This window comes from Canis lupus, chromosome 33 (assembly GCF_003254725.2).
Source record: "Canis lupus dingo isolate Sandy chromosome 33, ASM325472v2, whole genome shotgun sequence".
NCBI classification, from domain to species: Eukaryota; Metazoa; Chordata; class Mammalia; order Carnivora; family Canidae; genus Canis; species Canis lupus.
The window spans coordinates 24,763,850-24,787,457 of record NC_064275.1 but is presented as its reverse complement, the minus strand read 5'-3'; the positions used below and the strand labels follow the sequence as shown (position 1 = coordinate 24,787,457).

Below are 23,608 nucleotides of genomic sequence, written 5' to 3'. Positions count from 1 at the left end.
CAAAGCCATCAAAGTGATCAATTTAAAATTTAAGTCTGAACATGTTTCCTCTCTATTCAAAACACTATAATGAATCCTCCATTTAATTAGGAATAAAAGCCAAGACCCTTACAATGGCCTATATTGGCTCTCTGTTACTCATCTGACTTCATCTCCTGCTACCCTCACCACAACTCCCCATCTTGCTCCTCTTGTCTTAGCTATACTGACATCCCTATATGCGAGCCACTTTATTTTGTTTAATTTTAAAAAAGATTTTATTTATTTAAGAGAGAGTGAGCACAAGCAGGTGGAGGGGCAGACAGAGAGGGAACAGCAGACTCCCCGCTAAGCTGGGAGCCTGCTGCAGGGCTCAATCCCAGGACCAGAGATCATGACCTAAGTCGAAGGCAGATGCTTAACCGACTGAGTCACCCAGATGCCCCTATTTTTGTTGATTTACTTTTATTTAAATTCAGTTAATTAACAGTATGTTATTAATTTCAGAGGTAGAGGTCAGTGACTTATCAGTTATATATAGCACCCAGTGCTCATTATATTACATGCCATCCTTAATGCCCATCACCAGTACCCCATCTCCTCACCCCCCCACCCCAGCAACTGTCAGTTTGTTTCCTACGGTTAAGCGTCCCTTATGGTTTGTCTCACTCTCTGATTTCATTTTGTTTTATTTTTCTCTCCCTTCCTCTACACTCACCTGTTTTGTTTCTTAATTTCCACATAAGTGAAATCATATGATAATTGTCTTTGTCTGATTGACTTATTTTACTTAGCATAATACCCTCTATTTCCACCCATGTTGTTGCAAATGGCAAGATTTCACTTTTGATGGCTGAGTAATACTCCATTGTGTGTGTGTATCACTCACATCTTAATTATCCATTAATTTGTCAATGGACATTTGGACTCTTTCCATGATATGGCTATTGTGGACATTGCTGCTATAAACCTTAGGTTGCAGGTGCTTCAGATGACTACATTTGTATCCTTGGGGTAAATACCTAGTAGTGCAATTGCTGGGTCATAGGGCAGCACTATTTTTAACTTTTTGAGGAACTTCCATACTGTTTTCTAGAGTGGCTGTACAAGCTTGCATTCCTACCAGCAGTGTAAAAGGATTCCCCTTTCTCTGCCTCCTTGCCAACATTTGTTGTTTTCCTTACGATAATTTTCACCATTCTGGTGTGAGGTGGTATCTAATTGTGGTTTTGATTTGTATTTTCCTGATGCCAAGTGATGTTGAACATTTTTTCATGTGTTCGTTGGCCATTTTTTAAATTTAAATTCAATTAATTAATATATATTTTATTATTAGTTTCAGAGGTAGAGTTCATTGATCCATTAATAGTATATACATCCAATGGTCATTATATCATGTGCCCTTCTGTTGGCCATTTGTATATCTTCTTTGGAGAAACGTCTGTTCATGTCTTCTGCCTATTTCTTGACTAGATTATTTGTTCTTTTGGTGTTGAGTTTGACAGGTTCTTTATAGATTTTGGATCCTAACCCTTTGTCTGATAAACATTTCCAAATATCTTCTCCCATTCTTTAAGTTGCCTCTTGGTTTTGTCAACTGTTTCGTTTGCTGTGCAAAAGCTTTTTATCTTAATAAAGTCCCAATAACTAATTTTTGCCTTTGTTTCCCTTGCCTTTGGACATGTGTCTAGCCAGGGTTGTGGCAGCTGAGGTCTAAGAAGTTGCGGCCTGTATTCTCTTCTAGGATTTTGATGGATTCCTAACATTTAGGTCTTTCATTCATTTTGAGATGTATCTTGTGTATGGTGTAAGAAAATGGTCTAGTTTTATTCTTCTGCTTGTGGCTCTCCAATTTTCCCAACACCATTTGTTAAAGAGACTATCTTTTTTCTTTTTTTTCTTTTTTTTTTTTTTTTTAAGATTACAGAACAGTCTTTATTATATACATTTTTAAAGTATATACACATTCTTTTAAGGCAGAACTGTTTTTTGGTGTTCTAACTCCAGTGGTATAAAATTGTCATTTAAATTACTTTTTCCTTTTTTTTTTTTTTTTTTTTTTTTTTTTTTTTTTTTTATTGGTGTTCAATTTACTAACATACAGAATAACACCCAGTGCCCGTCACCCATTCACTCCCACCCCCCGCCCTCCTCCCCTTCTACCACCCCTAGTTCGTTTCCCAGAGTTAGCAGTCTTTACGTTCTGTCTCCCTTTCTGATATTTCCCACACATTTCTTCTCCCTTCCCTTATTTTCCCTTTCACTATTATTTATATTCCCCAAATGAATGAGAACATATAATGTTTGTCCTTCTCCGACTGACTTACTTCACTCAGCATAATACCCTCCAGTTCCATCCACGTTGAAGCAAATGGTGGGTATTTGTCATTTCTAATAGCTGAGTAATATTCCATTGTATACATAAACCACATCTTCTTTATCCATTCATCTTTCGTTGGACACCGAGGCTCCTTCCACAGTTTGGCTATAGTGGCCATTGCTGCTAGAAACATCGGGGTGCAGGTGTCCCGGCGTTTCATTGCATTTGTATCTTTGGGGTAAATCCCCAACAGTGCAATTGCTGGGTCGTAGGGCAGGTCTATTTTTAACTGTTTGAGGAACCTCCACACAGTTTTCCAGAGTGGCTGCACCAGTTCACATTCCCACCAACAGTGTAAGAGGGTTCCCTTTTCTCCGCATCCTCTCCAACATTTGTTGTTTCCTGCCTTGTTAATTTTCCCCATTCTCACTGGTGTGAGGTGGTATCTCATTGTAGTTTTGATTTGTATTTCCCTGATGGCAAGTGATGCAGAGCATTTTCTCATATGCATGTTGGCCATGTCTATGTCTTCCTCTGTGAGATTTCTGTTCATGTCTTTTGCCCATTTCATGATTGGATTGTTTGTTTCTTTGGTGTTGAGTTTAATAAGTTCTTTATAGATCTTGGAAACTAGCCCTTTATCTGATATGTCATTTGCAAATATCTTCTCCCATTCTGTAGGTTGTCTTTGAGTTTTGTTGACTGTATCCTTTGCTGTGCAAAAGCTTCTTATCTTGATGAAGTCCCAATAGTTCATTTTTGCTTTTGTTTCTTTTGCCTTAGTGGATGTATCTTGCAAGAAGTTACTATGGCCGAGTTCAAAAAGGGTGTTGCCTGTGTTCTTCTCTAGGATTTTGATGGAATCTTGTCTCACATTTAGATCTTTCATCCATTTTGAGTTTAGCTTTGTGTATGGTGAAAGAGAGTGGTCTAGTTTCATTCTTCTGCATGTGGATGTCCAATTTTCCCAGCACCATTTATTGAAGAGACTGTCTTTCTTCCAATGGATAGTCTTTCCTCCTTTATCGAATATTAGTTGCCCATAAAGTTCAGGGTCCACTTCTGGATTCTCTATTCTGTTCCACTGATCTATGTGTCTGTTTTTGTGCCAGTACCACACAAAACTCTTCAGAGTGTAGGGATAGAGGGAACATTCCTCGACATCTTAAAAGCCATCTATGAAAAGCCCACAGCAAATATCATTCTCAATGGGGAAGCACTGGGAGCCTTTCCCCTAAGATCAGGAACAAGACAGGGATGTCCACTCTCACCACTGCTATTCAACATAGTACTGGAAGTCCTAGCCTCAGCAATCAGACAACAAAAAGACATTAAAGGCATTCAAATTGGCAAAGAAGAAGTCAAACTCTCCCTCTTCGCCGATGACATGATACTCTACATAGAAAACCCAAAAGTCTCCACCCCAAGATTGCTAGAACTCATACAGCAATTCGGTAGCGTGGCAGGATACAAAATCAATGCCCAGAAGTCAGTGGCATTTCTATACACTAACAATGAGACTGAAGAAAGAGAAATTAAGGAGTCAATCCCATTTACAATTGCACCCAAAAGCATAAGATACCTAGGAATAAACCTCACCAAAGATGTAAAGGATCTATACCCTCAAAACTATAGAACACTTCTGAAAGAAATTGAGGAAGACACAAAGAGATGGAAAAATATTCCATGCTCATGGATTGGCAGAATTAATATTGTGAAAATGTCAATGTTACCCAGGGCAATATACACGTTTAATGCAATCCCTATCAAAATACCATGGACTTTCTTCAGAGAGTTAGAACAAATTATTTTAAGATTTGTGTGGAATCAGAAAAGACCCCGAATAGCCAGGGGAATTTTAAAAAAGAAAACCATATCTGGGGGCATCACAATGCCAGATTTCAGGTTGTACTACAAAGCTGTGGTCATCGAGACTATCTTTTTTCCATTGGATATTCTTTCCTGCTTCATCGAAGATTAGTATACCATAGAGTTGAGGGTCCATTTCTGGGTTTTCTGTTCTGTTCCATTGATCTATGTGTCTGTTTTGTGCTAGTACCATTCTGTCTTGATGATTACAGTTTTGTAATAGAGCTTGAAGTCCAGCATTGTGATGCCACCAGCTTTGTTTTTCTTTTTCAACTTTCCTTTGGCTATTCATGGTCTTTTCTGGACCACACAAATTTTAAGATTATTTGTTCCAGCTCTGTGAAAAATGTTGATGTTATTTTAATAGGGATTGCATTGAATGTATACATTGCTCTGGGAAGCATAGACATTTTAACAATATTTGCTCTTCCAATTCATGAGAATGGAACTTTAAAGCATTTGCTCTAGCTGTTCTTCTGCCTGGAGTGCTCTTCTACTAGATACATTTCAGCTAACTCCCTCATCTACTTTTGTTTAAATCTCATCTTCTTAATAGTATCAGTTAAAAGGAAGAAAGAAATATTATTTTTGCAATATCCTAGCAATCATGATCCTCTTTTCTAACACAGTATTCTTGTAGTAGATAGTAAATAAATATGGCTTTCTTTTTGATTCCAACTGAAGAAATTCCCTAAACAAACTTTTAAAATTGGGAAATAGCAAGTGGCCAAGTTTCTGCCCTACCATACATGTTCCCATTCTATTAAAGCCATGTTTTCTTTAGGATCCACTTGGAAAGAAAACCCATGAATTTGTAATGAAAGATGAAAATATTGTGCCCTCTTCATGGATATTCAAAGAAAGAACACAGTATCCCTAGGTAGATTGTGGGCCAATTGACAGCAACTTAATAAAAGAGAAGAATAGTTTTATTTGGCATAGTTCCAAAGTATGATTACTATGTAAAATTGTTTGAAAATTTGGTAGCAACTCTTACTTGAGGCATGGGATACTGTCCTTTGTTCCTCCTTCACTAGCCACAGTGTTAGTGCTTCCGGAAAGACTCCTTGAAGAAGGAAGCTGGGATGAGAGATCTGGAAATGGAGGACTTGTTTCTGGTTCTGGGGTAATAATATCTTCAATATCATACTGAAGCCGTACCTCTAATGACTTAAAAAAAAATCAAGTTTTAATTTAATCTAATAATAACTAATCACATTAAAATTTCTAATAAATTTTTGGTAATTATTACTTTTTCAGGTTAATAAGCTCAATTTCAATTTATAATAAAGTTAAAATATCCCAAATTGATTTAAATAGTGTAATACATGGAACATTCACTGGCATTCACAAAAAACTGTAAAATATTTAATTCTTCAGATTCATAAGAAAAATACCTGCTGGTGGAGAAAAAGTTTTTACATACTAAATCCTTCCTTAGAGGTATAAATTACAACTCCATATATAATAAAAGGAAAAACTAGTCAAGGTTATTCCAGTGAAAGAAAATAAACTGGATGTGTTTACACATATGTATATAACACACAAATTATTATTTGCACAAGGCTTTTAGTTTAAAAAAACATTCTATTCTGACTCTTAATTTAGTAAACGTTTTCCAAAATAAATTCTAATTTTTGTTTCATTAGCTTAGCTCAATTTCATTAGCTTGGTTAGAGTTGCTTACTTGAAAAACATATGATAAACTGTATTGGAATAAAAAGATGACCCCAAACCTATTTTTTAATCTAAGAATGTTTACAAAGTAAATACTTGATGACTACACTCAGTGCTTTAATTAAAATCTTAGTATATGTGCTGCCAAAGCGAGCACTAATTAAAATCAATTTTATAACAAACATTTGCTTTACAATGTAAAAATCAGGTTTTTAAAAATTCAATTAATTAACATATAGTGTATTATTAGTTTCACAGGTAGAGTTCAGTGATTCATCAGTCTTATATAATACCCAGTGCTCATTATATCATGTACCCTCATATCACCACCCAGTTACCCCATCCCCCCGCCCTTTGCCCCTCTGGCAACCCTCAGTTTGTTTTCTATCACTACCAGTCTCAAGGTTTGTCCCCCTCTCTGATTTCATCCTGTTTTATTTTTCCCTCCTCTCCTCTTTGTTCCTATTTTGTCTCTTAAATTCCACATATGAGTGAAATCATATGATAAATAAATCAGTCTTGAGGCTGAAAACAAATGTCATTGTGGGGTAGTGAATACAGAAATATCGTCAGAGTGATTTACATAATTATCTTAAAAACTAAATACAGTCTCTAGTGACAATAACACTTACCAATTACTGAGTGAGAACTATACCTAGACACTATGCTAATGATTTTATATAATCCTCCTAAGAAACCTATGAAATTGGCATTATCATTTGTAGTTTATCATTTATTTTTTTTAATTTTTTTTGTAATTTATTATTATTTTCCATTTTATTTACCCAGAAAATTATGAGTGTAGTAACTTGGTCTCACCCAGATTCCAGTACTGACTACTGGAGCCTTGTGACTTGCTCAGAGTTATGTAGCTATTCATTGGCAAAGCCAGAATTAAAACATAGGCTTATCTGACTCAAAAGGCTGAGATTTTAACTAATATACTTTAACAGGGCATTATTTAATTTTCGCTGTTGAGGTAAAAACAGTTACATACAGGCCTTTAGTTAATCATCTTTATCTTCTGATAAAATGGTAAGATGGATTCAGCTGGGAAGGCTAATTATTTATAGATGCCTTAATTTAGATTTAATTTATCCCATGAAACATAATTGAATAATTAAATTACTTGGTTAGTTTAAAATTAAGATTAGAAAAGGTAGCCCATAATTATTTCCATCCTATAAAAATGTTTCTATATAGAAAATTATTACAAATAATCTTATTGTAGTTGAGAAATAATCATTTATGGCAATTGACAAGAAAAGACAAAAAATTTTAATAAAGATATACAACACAGCCTGTACTAATTTGACATTTATATATAAAGCAATAAATGCCTGTATATAGTCTATATAGAAATAAATCCACCTATTTAATAATACAAAGTTTGAGTAATGTTTTTTCATTTTAAGCCAACCTATTTTTTAATGTTAAACAGGTAAGAAGAATAATTAAAATCCTATGAATGGGATCACTGGCCAAATACAGCAGTCTTGAAGGCTTAAAACAATACCAAACACTAGCCAAAATCTATGATAATTGGTTTCTTTTAATAACTCTGGCTGTGAACATTAAATTTTAAATAACTTACCACTATTTCTGTTGTTATTTCATGTCTGCTGAATTTATAAATTATGACATATGCAGAGACTCCTGATACACAGAATATTCTGCTCTCCGGACACCAGTAAATCATCTGAATGGCATATGGATCTTCCTCTACAATTTCACATGTTGGTTTTCCTTCTCCTATCTTCTGTTTTTCAAACACTTTTGAAGTTTTTAGCTTGTACAGCATCTGCAGAGTTACTGTAAAATATTGAAGCATAGTTATCTTCTAATTTGAACTTAATCCTCAGATATTGTTGAAGCTTTTTCAGTGTATTTGTTAAAGCACAAATAAAATCCAAGCAGACAAAATAAATTACATTTTAACTAGTAAGTATTCAATGTAATGTACTCTTATCATTAGTTTAGTTGGAAGGAGATTCCAGAAAAAAAGAAACATTTATTGAACATATACTGTATACCAAAGAATATGTAGGTCTTTGTATATATTGTCTCATGTGAGCCTCAGAAAAGTCCCATGAAGTAAGTATTGTTATTTTCATTTATTGATGAAAACCCTGGGGCTCAGAAAGGTTACAATGGGAATACTGAACCTAATTCTCTCCTAAAAGAGTCCCTTTAATCCTTTTTCACATTATCCGCTTTGATTGCTGCATGAAAGACTGAAGCTATCCTTACAGTTTATTTACTCTTCTTAACAAATTTCTAGACAATCTTTAAGATAAGAAATATTTGTAATTTATTAGCTAGTAATGAGGGTCCAATAATCTGTAATTATTTTGGAAAGAATCTTTTCTAAGTGGCTCTGTATTAGAAAAGGATCCATTATAATTTTTCAAAACTCGGGGGGTGGTGAATTGTTTTCAGGAATATTTATTTGGGAGAATATCTTTTCCATTTTAGACCCTGATGATAACTCTTCTATAAAAAAGTTCTGATTCTATAAAAGATTATTAAGAAAATTTCTAAAAATCCAGGAGTTGCTGTCAAAAATGCATAGTCTGAAGATAATCATGAGAAACATCAGTCAAACCCAAATTGAAGATTTTGCAAAAATAATTGGCCCAAATCCTCAAAAACATCAATTTCATAAACAATTCCAAATTGAGTAAAACTGAAAAGCTGATAAATGTAATAAATAATTCTCAATTTTCTTTTATTATGAAAGATGTTACTGAGACAATAATATGAGTAAGACCTGGAGGTTAGATATTAGCATGGCTTCAATATTAATCTCCTGATTTTGATAAGTATAATTTGACTATGTAAAAAATGTGTGTAGGGAATATACAGTGATATATTTTAGGGCCATGTAGTGTAAGAAGAGCATCACTGCAACTCACAAATGGTTACAAAAAACTATACATATATATATGAACATATGGTGAAGAGGGAGGGGGGAAGGTGGAAGAACAAATGGAGTATACACTGACATTTGGGGAATCGGGCTAAAAATTATATACCACTTCATGGTATTTTTTTTTTTTTTGCAATTATTCTCTAAGTCTAAAATTATGTCAAACCAAAACATTTTGAACATGGGTAAGACATTCATTTTACTAAGTGCTATATAGCCTGCCTTCCAGGTTAGATTGGGTATAACTCCCATGATTATTTTATGTGACAATAGCAATGGTAAAAGGATACTGCAGACATAATTAAGTCCCCCAATTAGTTGGCTCTGAGTTAATCAACAGAGACTATCCTTAATGGGACTGACATAACAATAATTAGAAGAGGGACTAGTGCCCTCCCTGAGGTTAAAGTGACACTCCTTTGCCAGCCTTGAAGAAACAAGTTGCCATGAGTCTAAAGCTACAATAAAATGCATTCTGCCAACTACATGAGATTGAATGAGGATACTAAATCTCAGATGAAACTGTCGCAGGAGCCAATACCTTGACTGCGGTCTTGGGAAGCCCTAAGTAAAGAACCCAGCTAAACTGAACCTAGATTCCTGACACATAGAAACTGTGAGATAATATGTAAGTACTGTTTTAAGCTGCTCAATTATGGTAATTTATTATCAGTAAATGAAAATTAATACACATAATAACAAACTCAGTTATTTAAATTCAGTATAACCTCACTTCTGTACCGGGCAGTATTAGTATTCCTTAAAATTGGCAGACTAGGTGATGGTCTTCAATGACATCCAGAAAATTGGAAATCTGTCCTTATAATTGATTATAGTAAAAAATATTAAACATGCTGAAAACCTTTGCAATATATGTTCTGAATATGATAAATATTTAAAAATTAACTTCTTAAATATTATGCCTGCTTAAGGGTGCCATGTACTCTAGTTGTGAGGATGTTAAAGTGTCTTCTCACATTTTAGAAGCTAAGGAGTGACTTTGAGGTGGTGGGAAAGGAACATATAAATTGTCACTATAAAATTGTGTTCTTGGAACAAAGTCAGATTTACAAGAAAAAATGCATCAAGGAAAATATTTTGTCCTTTGGAATTTCTCCCTGAGACATTGCTCTTTATTGTGTGAGTTCAGAAAGTCACTTAAAAATTCATAGTTTTAAATGTTTTATTAATTTTCTCTTGCTGATGGTTTACTCCACTGCTGAAATACTCAAGCTTGCAGGCTAAGAGTATCACCAATATTCAATCTTCTTCCCTCTGCTTTTGTGTTTATCATCATCTTCCTTAGAAGCTGCTTACTTCTATAACTTCATGTATCACTTTTATGCTGTTTCTACATTAGTGTCCATTCTTGCCTGTTTTTCCTACCTGCTAGACATTTTTACTTGGATTTCGTGGTATAATTACAAAATTCAAATCTCCAGCACTCACTTATATTCCTCATTTACAAAAGAGTTGCCTTTATATTACTGGTTACTCATCCTCAGAAACAGTCATTACTCACTTACTCTTCTCCTCCTATTACTATTAAAATCTTAACTATCTTCCAAAACTCACATTAAATATTACTCAATTAAAATACCATTTCTAGATCGACCTGGTTCAAACAAATCTCAAATTTCTGGTAACAGAATTTGAGTTGTATTACATTTAGAGTTCTTATCATACTGTTTGCCTTTTAGTCATATTTGTGCAGTTCTTTATCTGATTTAGTAAATATAACTTTTATGAAGGGCATATATGGATATAATGAAGCCTGAAATATTTTTGCATTCCTTTCAACACTGAGCAGAATACCTTATTCCTTATATAATTCTCAAACATCTTAAAATTTACATTTATCAAATCATTTCTTTTGATTTAGATAGGCTTGGTAGACAAGAAGAAAAGTGGACTAATGAGATAAAAGAACTTTTCCAGCACCAGAGCTGAAGGTAAAGGAAATTCCTTCAACAGAGTTGATCTGACAAATTTTGGTACTTTTTCAACATTACCTTTTGTAAATAAGTTACTGACAGTGAATTCAGTCCTGTTTATATTATAAAGGAAAAGTATAGAAGAGATAGTACTTTAAATTGATCTAACATAGGAAATGAATTTGTATAGCACAGTCATATATATATGCTAAAAATGTATCTGAAATATTAATTGTCCAAACTAAAAAGTGGTGAATGGCTCTGAGTAAATATTAACCAAATATTTCTGTTATAGAACAAGAGACTAAAACTTACTTGCAGAAGCATCCCAAAATTTTATTGATCCATCTGCATGACTAGATAAAAAAAATACATTAGTATTAATTATAGTAAATTTAAAAAGTCATAATCATTCTAAATGCATAAAAACTTGAGTTCTTGTTAAAATTTGATTTAAAAACTCCATTCCAATGAGAACTAATATATGTTAAACCATCTTCATGCTCATAACAATGGTTTACTTTTTAAAAAATGCACTAAAATTTAGATTTAAAAAAGAACAGTAATTGCTTAGATTTTACTATAGAATTTATGTGTAATAGAGAACAATGAAAACTGGCTTGAATGAACAATATATTTTTATACAAAATTTTTTATACAATAAAAGATACCTGAAGTAATTTTGATTACATTAAAACAATTTTGAAGTGAGTATCATAGCAAAATTAAAGTTAAGCTTCAAAAATAAAAAGCAAATCCTTAAACCTATCTGGAGCTGTATCATTATTTGGTAGTAACATAATGGCAATTCTATAAGAATTCATTCAGAAATTTAAAGGGTAGAATAACTCCCAACATTTTATGAGGTCAGCTTCATCCTGACACCAAAACCAAAAAAAGAAAATTACAAAATCTTATTCCTCAAGAACAGGTATAAAAATTGTCAACAAAATATTAGCAAATAAAAAACATATAGAAAGGATAATGTATCATGACTAAATTGCAGTTTATCCTAGGAATGCAAGACTAGTTAAACTGTAAAAAAAAAAAAAAATCAATCACCATATTAGGCATCATACTGACAGATTAAAGAAGAAAAACCATATGATCATCTCAATAAATACAAAAAAAGCATTTGTTTCTATCTTTTGGCTATTGTAAATAATGCTTTTATGACATTCATGTACAAGTTTTGTATATACTTAAAAGTGGAAGTGCTCAATTATATGATAATTGTTTAGCTTTTTGAGAAACTGCCAAACCATTTTCCCTATTAGCTCCACCATTTATATTCCCACTAGCAATGTCTGTGGTTCTAATTAATCTATATCCTTGTCAACATTTGTTATTTTCCTCTTTAAAATTTTTTTAGCCATCCTAGTGGGTATAAAGTGGTACATATAATTGGTGGCATTGATTTTCACTTCCCCAATGACTAATGATGTTAAGCATATTTACATGTGCTTGTTAGCCATTTGTATTTTTCTTTGAAAAAGAAAAAAAAGTAAACCTAAATCCTTTGCTCACTTAAAAAAAGTTTGTCTTTTCATTGTTGAGCTTTAAGAATTATTTATATATTCTGAATACTAAACCCTATCAGATATGATTTGAAAATTTTCTCCAACTCAGTGTCATCTTTATGTCTGATGATAAAAGCCATTTTATCTATTTTTTTCCTTTTGTTGTTTATGCTTTTGGTGTAATATTTAAGAAATCTTTGCCATAATCAAGATCATGAAAGATCACCCCTTTGTTTTCTTCTTTGAATTTTATAACTTTAGCTGTTAATTCAAGTCTTTCATCATATTTGAGTTAATTTTTATATATGATATGAGGTAGGAGTCTAACTTTTTTTTTTTGAGTTTTTACTTAAATTCTAGTTACTTAAAATATAGTGTAATATTAACTTCAGAAGTAGATTTTAGTGACTCATCATTCACATATAAAACCCAGTGCCCTCCTTTGATACCTATCACTTATAGGGCAGCCCAGGTGGCTCAGTGGCTTAGCGCCGCCTTCAGTCCAGGGCCTGATCCTGGAGACCAGGGATCGAATCGCTGGAGCCTGCTTCTCCCTCTGCCTGTGTCTCATGAATAAATAAATAGGTATTCTTTTTAAGATTTTTATCACTTATCAAGCCCATCCCCCTCATCCCTCTAGCAACTCTCTGTTTTCTATAGCTAAGAGTCTCTTATGGTTTGCCTCCTTTCCATTTTTTCCCCTTCCCCTATGTTTATCCATGTTGTTTCTTAAATTCCACATATGAGTGAGATCCTATGGTATTTCTTTCTCTGGCTTATTTCACTTAACATAATAAACTCACTGTAAATGGCAAGATTTATTCTTTTTTTGGTTAATATTCCATTGTGTATACATAATATGCCGCATCTTCTTTATCCATTCATCAGTCAGTGGACATTTGGGCTCTTTTCATAATTTGGCTATTGTTGATAATGCTGCTATAAACATCAGTATGTATGTATCCCTTTGAATCAGTATTTTTGTATCTTTTATATAAATAGCTAGTAGTGCTATTTACATAAAATTGCTGGGCACTAGAATAGTCCTATTTTTAACTTTCTGAGTAACCTCCATACTGTTTTCCACAGTACTGCACCAGTTTGCATTCCCACCAACAGTGTAATTAGGTTCCCCTATTTCTGCATCCTCACTAACATTTGTTGTTTCCTGTGTTAATTTTAGCCATCTAAAAGATGTAAGGTGGTATCTCATTATGGTTTTAGTTTGGACTTCCCTGATGAGGAGTGATGCTTGAGCATCTTTTCATGTGTCTATTAGCCATCCGTATGTCTTGGGAAAAAAAGATCTATTCATGTCTTCTGCCCAATTTTTAAGTGGGTTATATATTTTTTTGAGTGTTGAGATTGATAAATTCTTGACAGATTTTGGGGAGGGTTTAGCTTTATTCTTTGGTGTGTGGATATCCAGTTCTCCTAGCAACTTTTGTTGATAAGATTATACTTTCTCCTATTAAAGGTCTTGGCAGCCTTATGAAAAATCAGTCTGTTTCATTAAATTACATTTCTAATCTTAAGACATTACCACACTGTCTTGATCACTGTAGTCGTGCAGAAAAATTTACAACTGGGAAGTGTGAGTCCTTCAACTTTGTTCTTTTTCAAGATTATTTTGATTATTTGGGGTCACTTGCAATTTCATGAATTTTAGAATAACCTTTTTCATATCTGCCAAAAGGCCTTTGGGGTTTTGATAGGGATTGTAGTGAATCCACATATCACTTTTGAGATATTGCCATTTTAACAATATTAAGTCTTACATTCATAAACATGGGATGTCATTCCATTTATTTTTGTGTTTTTAAATTTCTTCCAGCAATGTTTTATAGTTTCTAGAAAGTGTATAAACATTTCATCTCCTTGGCTAAATTTGTTTCTAAGAATCTTATTTTACTTTTTGATGCTATTATAAATGGAATTGCTTTTTAATTTCCTTGAATTGTTCATTGTTAGTATGTAAAAAAACACTAATGCATATATAAGATTTGACATCTGCAAATAGAGCTAATGTTCTTCCTTTTCACCGTAGATGCTTTTTATTTTTCTTGCCTCTTTTGGGTGGAATTTCCAGTACAATAAGAAATAAAAGTAACAAAAGCAGGGATCCTTGTCTTGTTCCTGATCTCAGAGGGAAAGCTTTCAGTCTCTCACCATCAAATATAATGTTATCTATGGGTTTTGCAAAAATGCTCTTTACCAGGTAAAGGAAGTTCCATTCCAGATTAAGGGACTTCCTCAATTATCTGAATATTGCTGTTGTGGGGGTTTTAAATCATGAAAGGGGCATCTATCAAATGTTTTTTTCTACGAGAGATGACCGTGTTTTTTCTCCTCTCATTTTATTGATGCCAGTATTACTGTTGATTTGTATATGCTGAAACACTCTTGTGTTCCTAGGATAAATCTCACTTGATCATTGCTACTATTTTGTGAATACACTTGCATCGATATTTACAAGGAATATTGTTGCATAGTTTTCTTTTCTTGTGATGTCTTTGGCTTTGGTGTTAGGGTAATGCTGGCCCCATAGAATGAGTTAAAACGTGTTCTTTTCTATTTTTTGGAAATGTTTGTGAAACATTTGGAGTTACCTCCTTAAATGATTGGTAGAATTCATCATAAAGCCATCTGACCTCGGCCTTTTCTTTGATGGAAGGTTTTGATTACTGATTCGATCTCATTATAAAGTTCTTCATATTATCTATTTCTTCTTGAGTCAGTTTTAGTAGTTTGTTTCTCAGAATTTATCTGTTTCATCTAGGTCATTTACTTAGTTGGCATACAATTGTTCATAATATTATTTTATAACCCTTTTTTGGTCGATAATATACTTTTAATTCTGATTTTAGTAATTTGAGTGTTATATTTTTTTGAGTCAGTATAGTTAGTCAATTCTGTCCATATTTTCAAACAGCCTGGTTTTAGTTTTATTGAGTTCCTTTATTGCTTTTCTGACCTCTGTTTTGTTTATCTATGCTTAAATTTTTGTTCTTTCTTACACCTACTAGCTTTAGGTTTTTGTTTTTTTCCTAGTTCTTTGTATGTAAAGATAGGTTACTGATTAGAAAACTTTTCCTTCCTTTAATGTAGGCAGTATAGCTATTAAGTTTCCTTCTGGGTACTGGTTTTGCTACATGTCATTACTTTTAATTTTACTCATCTCAAAGTAGTTTCTAATTTCCTTTGGGATTTCTTCTTTGGTCTATTGTTTAAGAGCATGTTGCTTAATTTCCACGTATTTGTGATTGTTCCCATTTTCTTTCAGTTATTAACTACAAGTTTCATTATGTTTTGGTTGGGGAAGAAATCATATCATTTCAGTCTTCTTACATTTATTAAGACTTGTTTTGTGGCCTAACATCTGCTCTGTTCTGGAGAATGGGCCTTCATGGGCCTTTTAAAAAAATATGTGTTCTATTGTTCCTGTTGTTGTTGGGTTGAGTGCCCTATATATTGTCTCTTAGATCGATGTTAGCTTATAGTGCTTTTCAAGTCCTCTGTTTCCTTAGTGATATTCTGTCCAGTTTTCTCCATTAATTGCTGAAACTATTATTGTAAAACTATTTCCTACTTTAATTCTGTCCATTTTTGCTTCATATTTTGGAGTTCTATTATCGTATGTGTATAATATACCCATATAATATGCATTTGATCCTTTTATCAATATATAATCTCTTGTCTTTTGTAACAATTTTATTTTTTAAAAGATTTTATTCACTTATTCATGAGAGACACATAGAAAGAAGCAGAGACACAGGCAGAGGGAGAAGCAGGCCTCCCACATGGAGCCTGATGTGGGGACTGATCCCCAGACTCAGGATCATGCCCAGGCCGAAGGCAGATGTCCAACTGCTGAGCCACTCAGGCGTCCCTCTTGTAACAATTTTAGACTTAAGACTGATTTTGTCTAAAAATCAGTATAGCCACACACACACAAAAAATGAATACAGAAATTAAATTAGTATAGCCACTCTCTCTCTGCCTTTCTTTAGTTTTGTTTGCATGAAACAGCTTTTTTCCATCCTTTCACTTTCAACATATTTTTTGTCTTTGTAATTGAAATGTGTCTCTTTTAGAAAGCATACAGTTAGATCATGTGTTTTTACCTATTCTGCCAATCTCTGCCTCATAATTGGAGAGTGTAATTCTCTAATTAATTAAAGTATTAAAAAGGAAGGATTTCTGCCGCCTTGTTATATATTTTCTATATGTCATATTTTTTTTTTTTTGTTATTCAGTGCCTCCAAGGCTGCCTTCTTTTATGCTTGACTTTTTAAAAATACCATTTTGATTCCTTTCTTTTTTAAATTTATTTTTCTGTAAATATTTTAGTTTCTTTAGTGGTTACTTTGGGCATAAAATTAGGCTCTTAAATTTAAAACAATATAGTTTGAATTAATGGTAGCTAGCTTCAATACCAAACCTCTATTGCTGTATGCTATATATAGCTGTTGCTATATAACTGCACTGTTTTGTCATTGTCACAAATTCTTCATGCGTTTTGCTCACTATCACCATGGATTTATAATTATGCTTTTATGTACTTGGGAAAAAAGTTGAGTTAAAAATAAAAGTAAGATAATATGGGCTTTTATATTTGCCTATGTACTTACCTTTACTGGTGTTCCTTATTTTCTTCATAGGGCTTCAAATTACCATCTAATGTGTTTTCATTTCAGCCTGAAGAACTCCCATTAACATTTCTCTTTTTTTTTTTTTTTTTTTTTTTTTAACATTTCTCTTAAGGCAGATCTACTAGCAATAATTTTCCCATCTTTTGTTTATCTAAGAATGTTTAAATTCTTCAGTTTTGAAAAATAGTTTTGCTGGATATTGAACTCTTGGTTAAAAGTTATTTCTTTCAGAATTTTAAATACATCAGCCCACCATCTCTATCTTCATGGTTTCTAATGAGAAATTGGCCTAATCTTATTGAGGATCCCTTGTACTTGATAAATTGTTTCTCTCACTGCCTTCAACATCCTCTCTCTGGATTTTCTCAGTCTTTGTCTTTCAACAATTTGATCATAATGTATTTCAGTGTGGATCTCTCTGAATTTATCCTATTCATATTTTACTGAAATTCTTAGATATATGTTAATTTTTCATCAAATGGGGGAAGTGTACAAGTCATTATTTCTTCAAATATTCTTTATGTTCTTTAACCTCTCTCTTTCTGGTGCTTCCATTATGTGTATTTTGTTAAGGTTAATGGTGTCCCACAGGTCTCTTAGATACTTTTATTATTTTTCATCCTATTTTTTTAATATTCAGATGGAATCATTTTCAATGACCTATCTTCAAATTCACTTATTCTTTTTTCTGCCTGCTCAAATCTGAAGATGAATCCCTCTCATGAGGTTTTCATCTCTGTTATTGTAATTTTCAGCACCAGAATTTATATTTAGTTTCTTTTAAAACAAAATTTCTTGCTTTAATATTCTGTGTTTGGTGAGACTAATTCTTCTAATTACCTTAAATTTTTGTTTATGATTTCTTTTAGCTCTTTAAGCATATTTAAGATAGTTGATTTAAAATCTTCACATAGTAAGTAAAATGTCTTGGCTTCCTTGGGGACAGTTTCAATTAAATTCTTTTCTCTCCTCTGAATGGGCCATGATTTTTTTTCTTTATATGTTTCATATTTTGCTGTTGTTGAAAAAATGGACTTTTGAGTATTAATTAGGAAACTGAAAATTAGATTCTTCCCCTTCCCAAGTTTTTCTGTTGATGCTTATTTTAAGTTTTTGTTGTTAGTTTAGAAAAGTCCCTATGTAAACAGTTTTTTTAAAGATTGTATTCTTCATTGTATGTGGCCTCTGAAATCTCTGCTCTATTAGCTTATTGGTTAGCTAGTGATTTGACAGCAATTTCATTAATTGACTGTAGCCCAACAACATCAACAATAATAAACCGTCTCTTTGTCTTAGCAAATTAGTTCTATTAGGAAACTGCTGCAATGAAAGCCAGGTTATTTCCGACTCTGCATTAGCTTTCACTTCCTGTTTGCATGGTGGCTAAAGTTCATCTAGAAGGGAACTCTTAGAATTTCTTAGGTATTTTCTTAGAATGTATTCAGCTGTAGGCATTCATGTGGACATCCTGATTTTGCAGTATATGTGGGAGCTTTACAAAGCCTTTCTTCCCTCATGTATTTTCTTATAAGGCCTATTCTTTCCAGAGTACAAACTATTATTTGGCCCTGTCCCAGGTGCACTGGAACTGGTACATCTGCCTTTACTCAGATAAATGCCTTCCAGGAAGCCCTGGAAGCTCTAGCCCTGGGAAAGCTCTGAGACTGGGAAAACAAAGATAAGGCCTTGAGCTAATCCTACAGGGAGGCATCAAACAGGTAAACAAAAGGGGCAAGGACAACTACAATTCTTCAAGAATAAAGTCTGTATTTATTACTCTTTCTGACAGCAGAGGAATGTAAGCTGCTATATTCACCACCACTGAGGTGGGAGTGGTAGACTGTAAATGGGTAAGGTAAAATGCCATATGCTCTCTTACCAAAATTCAGCTTTAAAAAAAAAGATATATAGTTGACATTTAACATTATATTAGTTTCAGGTGTATAGTATAATTAGGTTTCTGTACATTTTGTAAAATAATTACCAGGAGTGTAGTTAACGTCTATCACCATACATAGTTACAAATATTTTTTTGTGTGTGAGAGCTTTGAAATCTACCTTTTTAGCAACTTTCAAATATACAGCACAGTATTATAAACTATACTTACCTATGCTATGCATTACATCCCCATGATTTATTTATTTTATAGCAACTTCTTTCTTCATTAAACATTCCCCTGGTTGTTATAAATTTTCTATTAGATTCTAGAGTTCTAAAAAAATTATTCTGTTTTTGCCAGCTTAATACTTATTTTAGTAGAGAAACCACTCCTACTCTGACATTTTCAATAATGTAACTTCCTGACATTTCAAAATATTTTTTTTACTTAACTATAACACACTTATAACATGAATCATAAAAATATAACACAATGAAGTATCACAAATAATACATCTGAATAATCACTCAGATTAAAAAATAGAACATCAACCAAAACACTTTCATTCTCTTTTCCAATCACTATTCCTGTATCTTCCCCAATAGTAGCCATTTTGTTGTCTTTTAACCTCTCTATAAGTTTTACTAGTTTTTGAAATATCTGTAAGTGGAACCAAATATTTTGAGTTTAGTTTCTTTTGGTCAATAATATGTATTAATGTAATACATGTCATAATGTCAAATTGATTTGTGTATTGTGTGAAGTGATAGAGTAAAACATTATTGCTGTTTAGAATGGCACTGTATGAAAACACCTCAGCATATTTATCCACTCTGTGTTGTTAAAATTTAAGTTGTTTCTATTTTGGCACTGTCACAAATTGTGTGGCTCTGAAAACCTTTGATACCTGTATTTTGGAACACATATACAAATTTTTGTTAGACATATATCTGGGAGTGAATTAGTGGTTCAAAAAGCTAATAAATGATGCCAAAGAATTTTCCAAAGAGGGTATAACAAATTTGCATGCCCACTAAAACTTTAAAGGAGTTCTAGTTGTTCTACAACATCAGAAAAAGTCTGGACAGTCTCTTTAAAATTTTTTCCATTCTGCTGGGTATATGCAATGTTATCTCATTGTGTTTGAATTTATACTACTCTGATGAGTGATGAACACCTTTCTACACTTATGACCGTTTGGTTACTTCTTTTGTTAGGTCAGTTGGCCATTTTTTTCCTATTGAGTTGACTGTCTCTTTTTCATTTATTTATCATAATTATTTATACATCTGATATAAGCACTTCACTATATACATATGATGTAAGAATCTTCCCTGGACTTGTATTTTCAGGATCTTAATGGTGTCTTTTGAGGAAGAGAAGTTCTTAATTGTAATGTAATCTAATTTAGAATTTTTTTCCTTTTTGGTTAATGCTAATTATATTTTTTTAATTAAATCTTCCCAAACCACAAGAAAATATTCTCCTCTATTATCCTCCTGAATACATATGGTTTTCTTGTAGCATTTAATTTTATTTACCTGAAATAAATTTTTAGTGTGATGTGTGGTAAAGACAAAGATTCCATATAAACATCTAATTAACCAGAATAATTTATTTAAAAGTTCCTTTCCTCACTGCTTTGCAGAGTCAGGTTCATAAAGAATCAATTCTCTGATGTTTCTGGACTTTCTCTTTCATTCACTGTTGTCTGGCAGAGTCCATATTTCTGCCATCAACACACAATCTTAGTCACTATTATTTTATAATAACTCTGAATGTCTAGTAATTTAATTTTTTAAGTTTTAATTTAAATTCCAATTAGTTAACATACAGTATAATATTAGTTTCAGATGTACAATATAGTGATTCAATACTTCCATACATCACTAGGTGCTAATCACAATCACTCCTTAATCATTGTCACCTATTTAAACCATCCCCTCACCAACCTCCCTTCTGGTTATCATCAGTTTGTCCTCTATAGTTAAGAGTCTATTTCTTGATTTATTTTTATTTCCCTTTGCTTATTTTGTTTCTTAAATTGCACATATAAGTGAAATCATATGGATTTGTCTCTCTGACTGTCTTATTTTTTTAGCTCTATTTCTTTTACTCTCTATCTCCACCCACATCTTTAAAATTGGCAAGATTTCATTCTTTTTTATGACTGAGGAATATTCCATTGTATATTTATACCACAACTTGATACACACATCAGTTGACGGCCACTTGAGCTATTTCCTATCACTTGGTTATTGTAGATAATGCTGCTATAAACATCAATTTATTCACTTTTGATTAGTATTTTTCTATGTAGATAAATACCTTGATCTGTAATTGTTTGTAAGGTAGTTCTACTTATAACTTTTTAAGGAACCTCCAATACTGTTTTTCACAGTGGCTGCACCAGTTTGCATTCCTAAAAACAGTGTAAGAGCGTTGCCCTTTCTCCAGATCCACACCAACACTTGTTTTTTCTGTGTTGTTTATTTTAGCCATTTTGATAGCTGTGAGGTAATATCTCATTGTAGTTTTGATTTGCATTTCCCTAATGATGAATGTTGACCATCTTTTCATGTCTGTTGGCCATCTGTATGTCTTTGGAAAAAATAACTATTCACATCTTAGCCCATTTTTAAATATTGGATTATGTGTTTTTGGGGTGATAAGTTATATAAATTGGATGGAAGTTATATAGTTTGCATACTAACCCTTTATAAGATACATCATTTGAAAATATCTTCTATTCATAAGTTTCTTTTAGTTTTGTTAATTGTTTCCTTTACTATGCATAAGCTTTTTGTTTTGATGTAGTCCCAATAGTTTATATTTGCTTTTGTTTTCCCTTGTCTCAGGAGAAATATCTAGAAAGAAGTTGCTATGGTCTATGTCAAAAAAGTTATTGCTCGTGTTCTCTTCTAGGATTTTTATGGTTTCAGGTATCACATTTAGGTCTGTAATCCATTTTGAATTTATTTTTGTGAATGGTGTGAGAAAGTGGTCCAGTTTCATTCTTTTGTATTTAGCTGCCCATTTTTCCCAATGCCATTTGTTGAAGAGACTATTTTCCATTGTATATTCTTTCTTCCTTTTTTAGAGATTACTTGGCCATATAATTTCAGGTTTATTTCGGGGTTTTCTATTCTGTTCTCTGATCTATGTATCTATTTCTGTGCCAGTACCATACTGTTTTGGTTACTAAAGCTTTGTAATGTAACTTAAGTCTGGAAATGTGATGCCTCCAGCTTTGTTTTTCATTCTCAGTGTTGCTTTGGCTATTTGGAGTTTTTTGTGGTTCCATAAACATTTGAGGATTGTTTGTTCTAGCTCTGTGAAAAATGCTGGTGGTATTTTGATAGAGATGGTATTAAATGTGTAGATTGCTTTGGGCAATATAGACATTTGAACAGAATTTGTTCTTCCAATCCATCAGGATCTTTCTGTTTGTGTAATCTTCAATTTCTTTTATCGGTATTTTATAGTTTTCAGAATACAGGTCTTTCACTGCTTTGGTTAGGTTTATTCCTAGGTATTTTATTACTTTGGTGCAATTGTAAATGGGATCGATTCCTTAGCTCCTTTTTCTGCTGCTTCATTATTGGTGTATAGAAATGCAACAGCTCTCTATACTTTTATTTGTATCCTGCGATGTTACTGAATTTGTTTATTAATCCAAGTAGTTTTCTGGTGGAGTCTTTTGGGTTTTCTGATATAGTGTCATGTCATCTGTAAATAGTGAAAGTTTATTTCTTGCCATTTGGATACCTTTTCTTTTTCTTGTCTGATTGCTGTGTCTAGGACTTCTAATACTATATTGAATAAAAGTGGTCAGAATGGACATCCGTGTCTTCTTCCCAATCTTAGGAGAAACCTCTCAGTTTTTGCCCATTGTGGATTGTATTAACTGTGGATTTCTTCAACTATGGCCTTTATGATATTGAGGTATGTTCCCTCTATCCCTACTTTTTTGAGGGTTTTTACCATGAATGGGTGTTGTACTTCGTCACTGTTTCTGCATATATTGAAATGATCATATGGTTCTTATCCTTTTATTTATGTGATGTGTCATGTTGATTGATTTGAAAATATTGAACCACTCTTGTAACTCAAGAATAAATCCCACTTGATTGTGGTGAATGATTTCTTAAAATATATTGTTGGATTCCATTAGTATTTTGTTGAGAATTTCTGCACCTATATACATCAGAGATACTGGCCTGTAGTTCTCTTTTTTTGTGGTATGGTTATTTGGTTTTGGAATGAGGATAATGTTGGGTTCATTGAATGATTTTGAAGTTTTCCTTCCATTTCTTTTTTTTTTTTTTTTTTTTTTTGCAATAGTTTGAAAAGAATAGGTATTGACTTTTCTTTAAGTGTTTGGTAGAATTCCCCCGTGAATCCATCTGTTTCTGGACTTGTTTGTGTAGTTTTTCGATTACTGATTCCATTTCTTTGATGGTTATTCTCTGTTCCAGTTTTCTATTTCTTCTTTTTTTAAAAAAAGATTTTATTTTTTACTCGAGAGAGAGGGAGAGAGAGAGAGAAAGAGAGAGAGGGGAGGGCAGAGACACAGGCAGAAGGAGAAGCAGGCTTCATGCAGGGAGCCTGATATGGAACTCAATCCTGGGACTCCAGGATCACACCCTGGGCCAAAGGCAGGCGCTAAACAGCTGAGCCACCCAGGTATCCCAGTTCTTTATTTCTTCTTATTTCAGTTTTGGCAGTTTATATCTTTCTATGAATTCATCCGTTTTGCCTAGGTTGTCCAATTTTGGCCTATAGTTTTTCATAATATTCTCTTATAATTGTTTTTCGGTAATATTGGTTGTTATTATCTTTCTCATT

At 33.0% G+C, this 23,608-nt stretch overlaps 1 protein-coding gene across 6 annotated transcripts in view; it reads right to left on the bottom strand.

Moving 5' to 3' along the window:
• STXBP5L (syntaxin binding protein 5L) overlaps positions 1-23,608 on the bottom strand; it is a 381,900-nt gene that overhangs the window by 109,148 nt on the left and 249,144 nt on the right. For all 6 annotated transcript variants that reach the window (XM_025475838.3, XM_025475864.3, XM_025475854.3 and 3 more), the window contains 3 exons: positions 11,024-11,064; positions 7,440-7,657; positions 5,166-5,338 (listed from right to left, as the gene is read on the bottom strand). In XM_025475838.3, the coding sequence (XP_025331623.1) occupies positions 5,166-5,338; positions 7,440-7,657; positions 11,024-11,064 (432 nt within the window). The remainder of the gene's footprint in view (positions 1-5,165; positions 5,339-7,439; positions 7,658-11,023; positions 11,065-23,608) is intronic.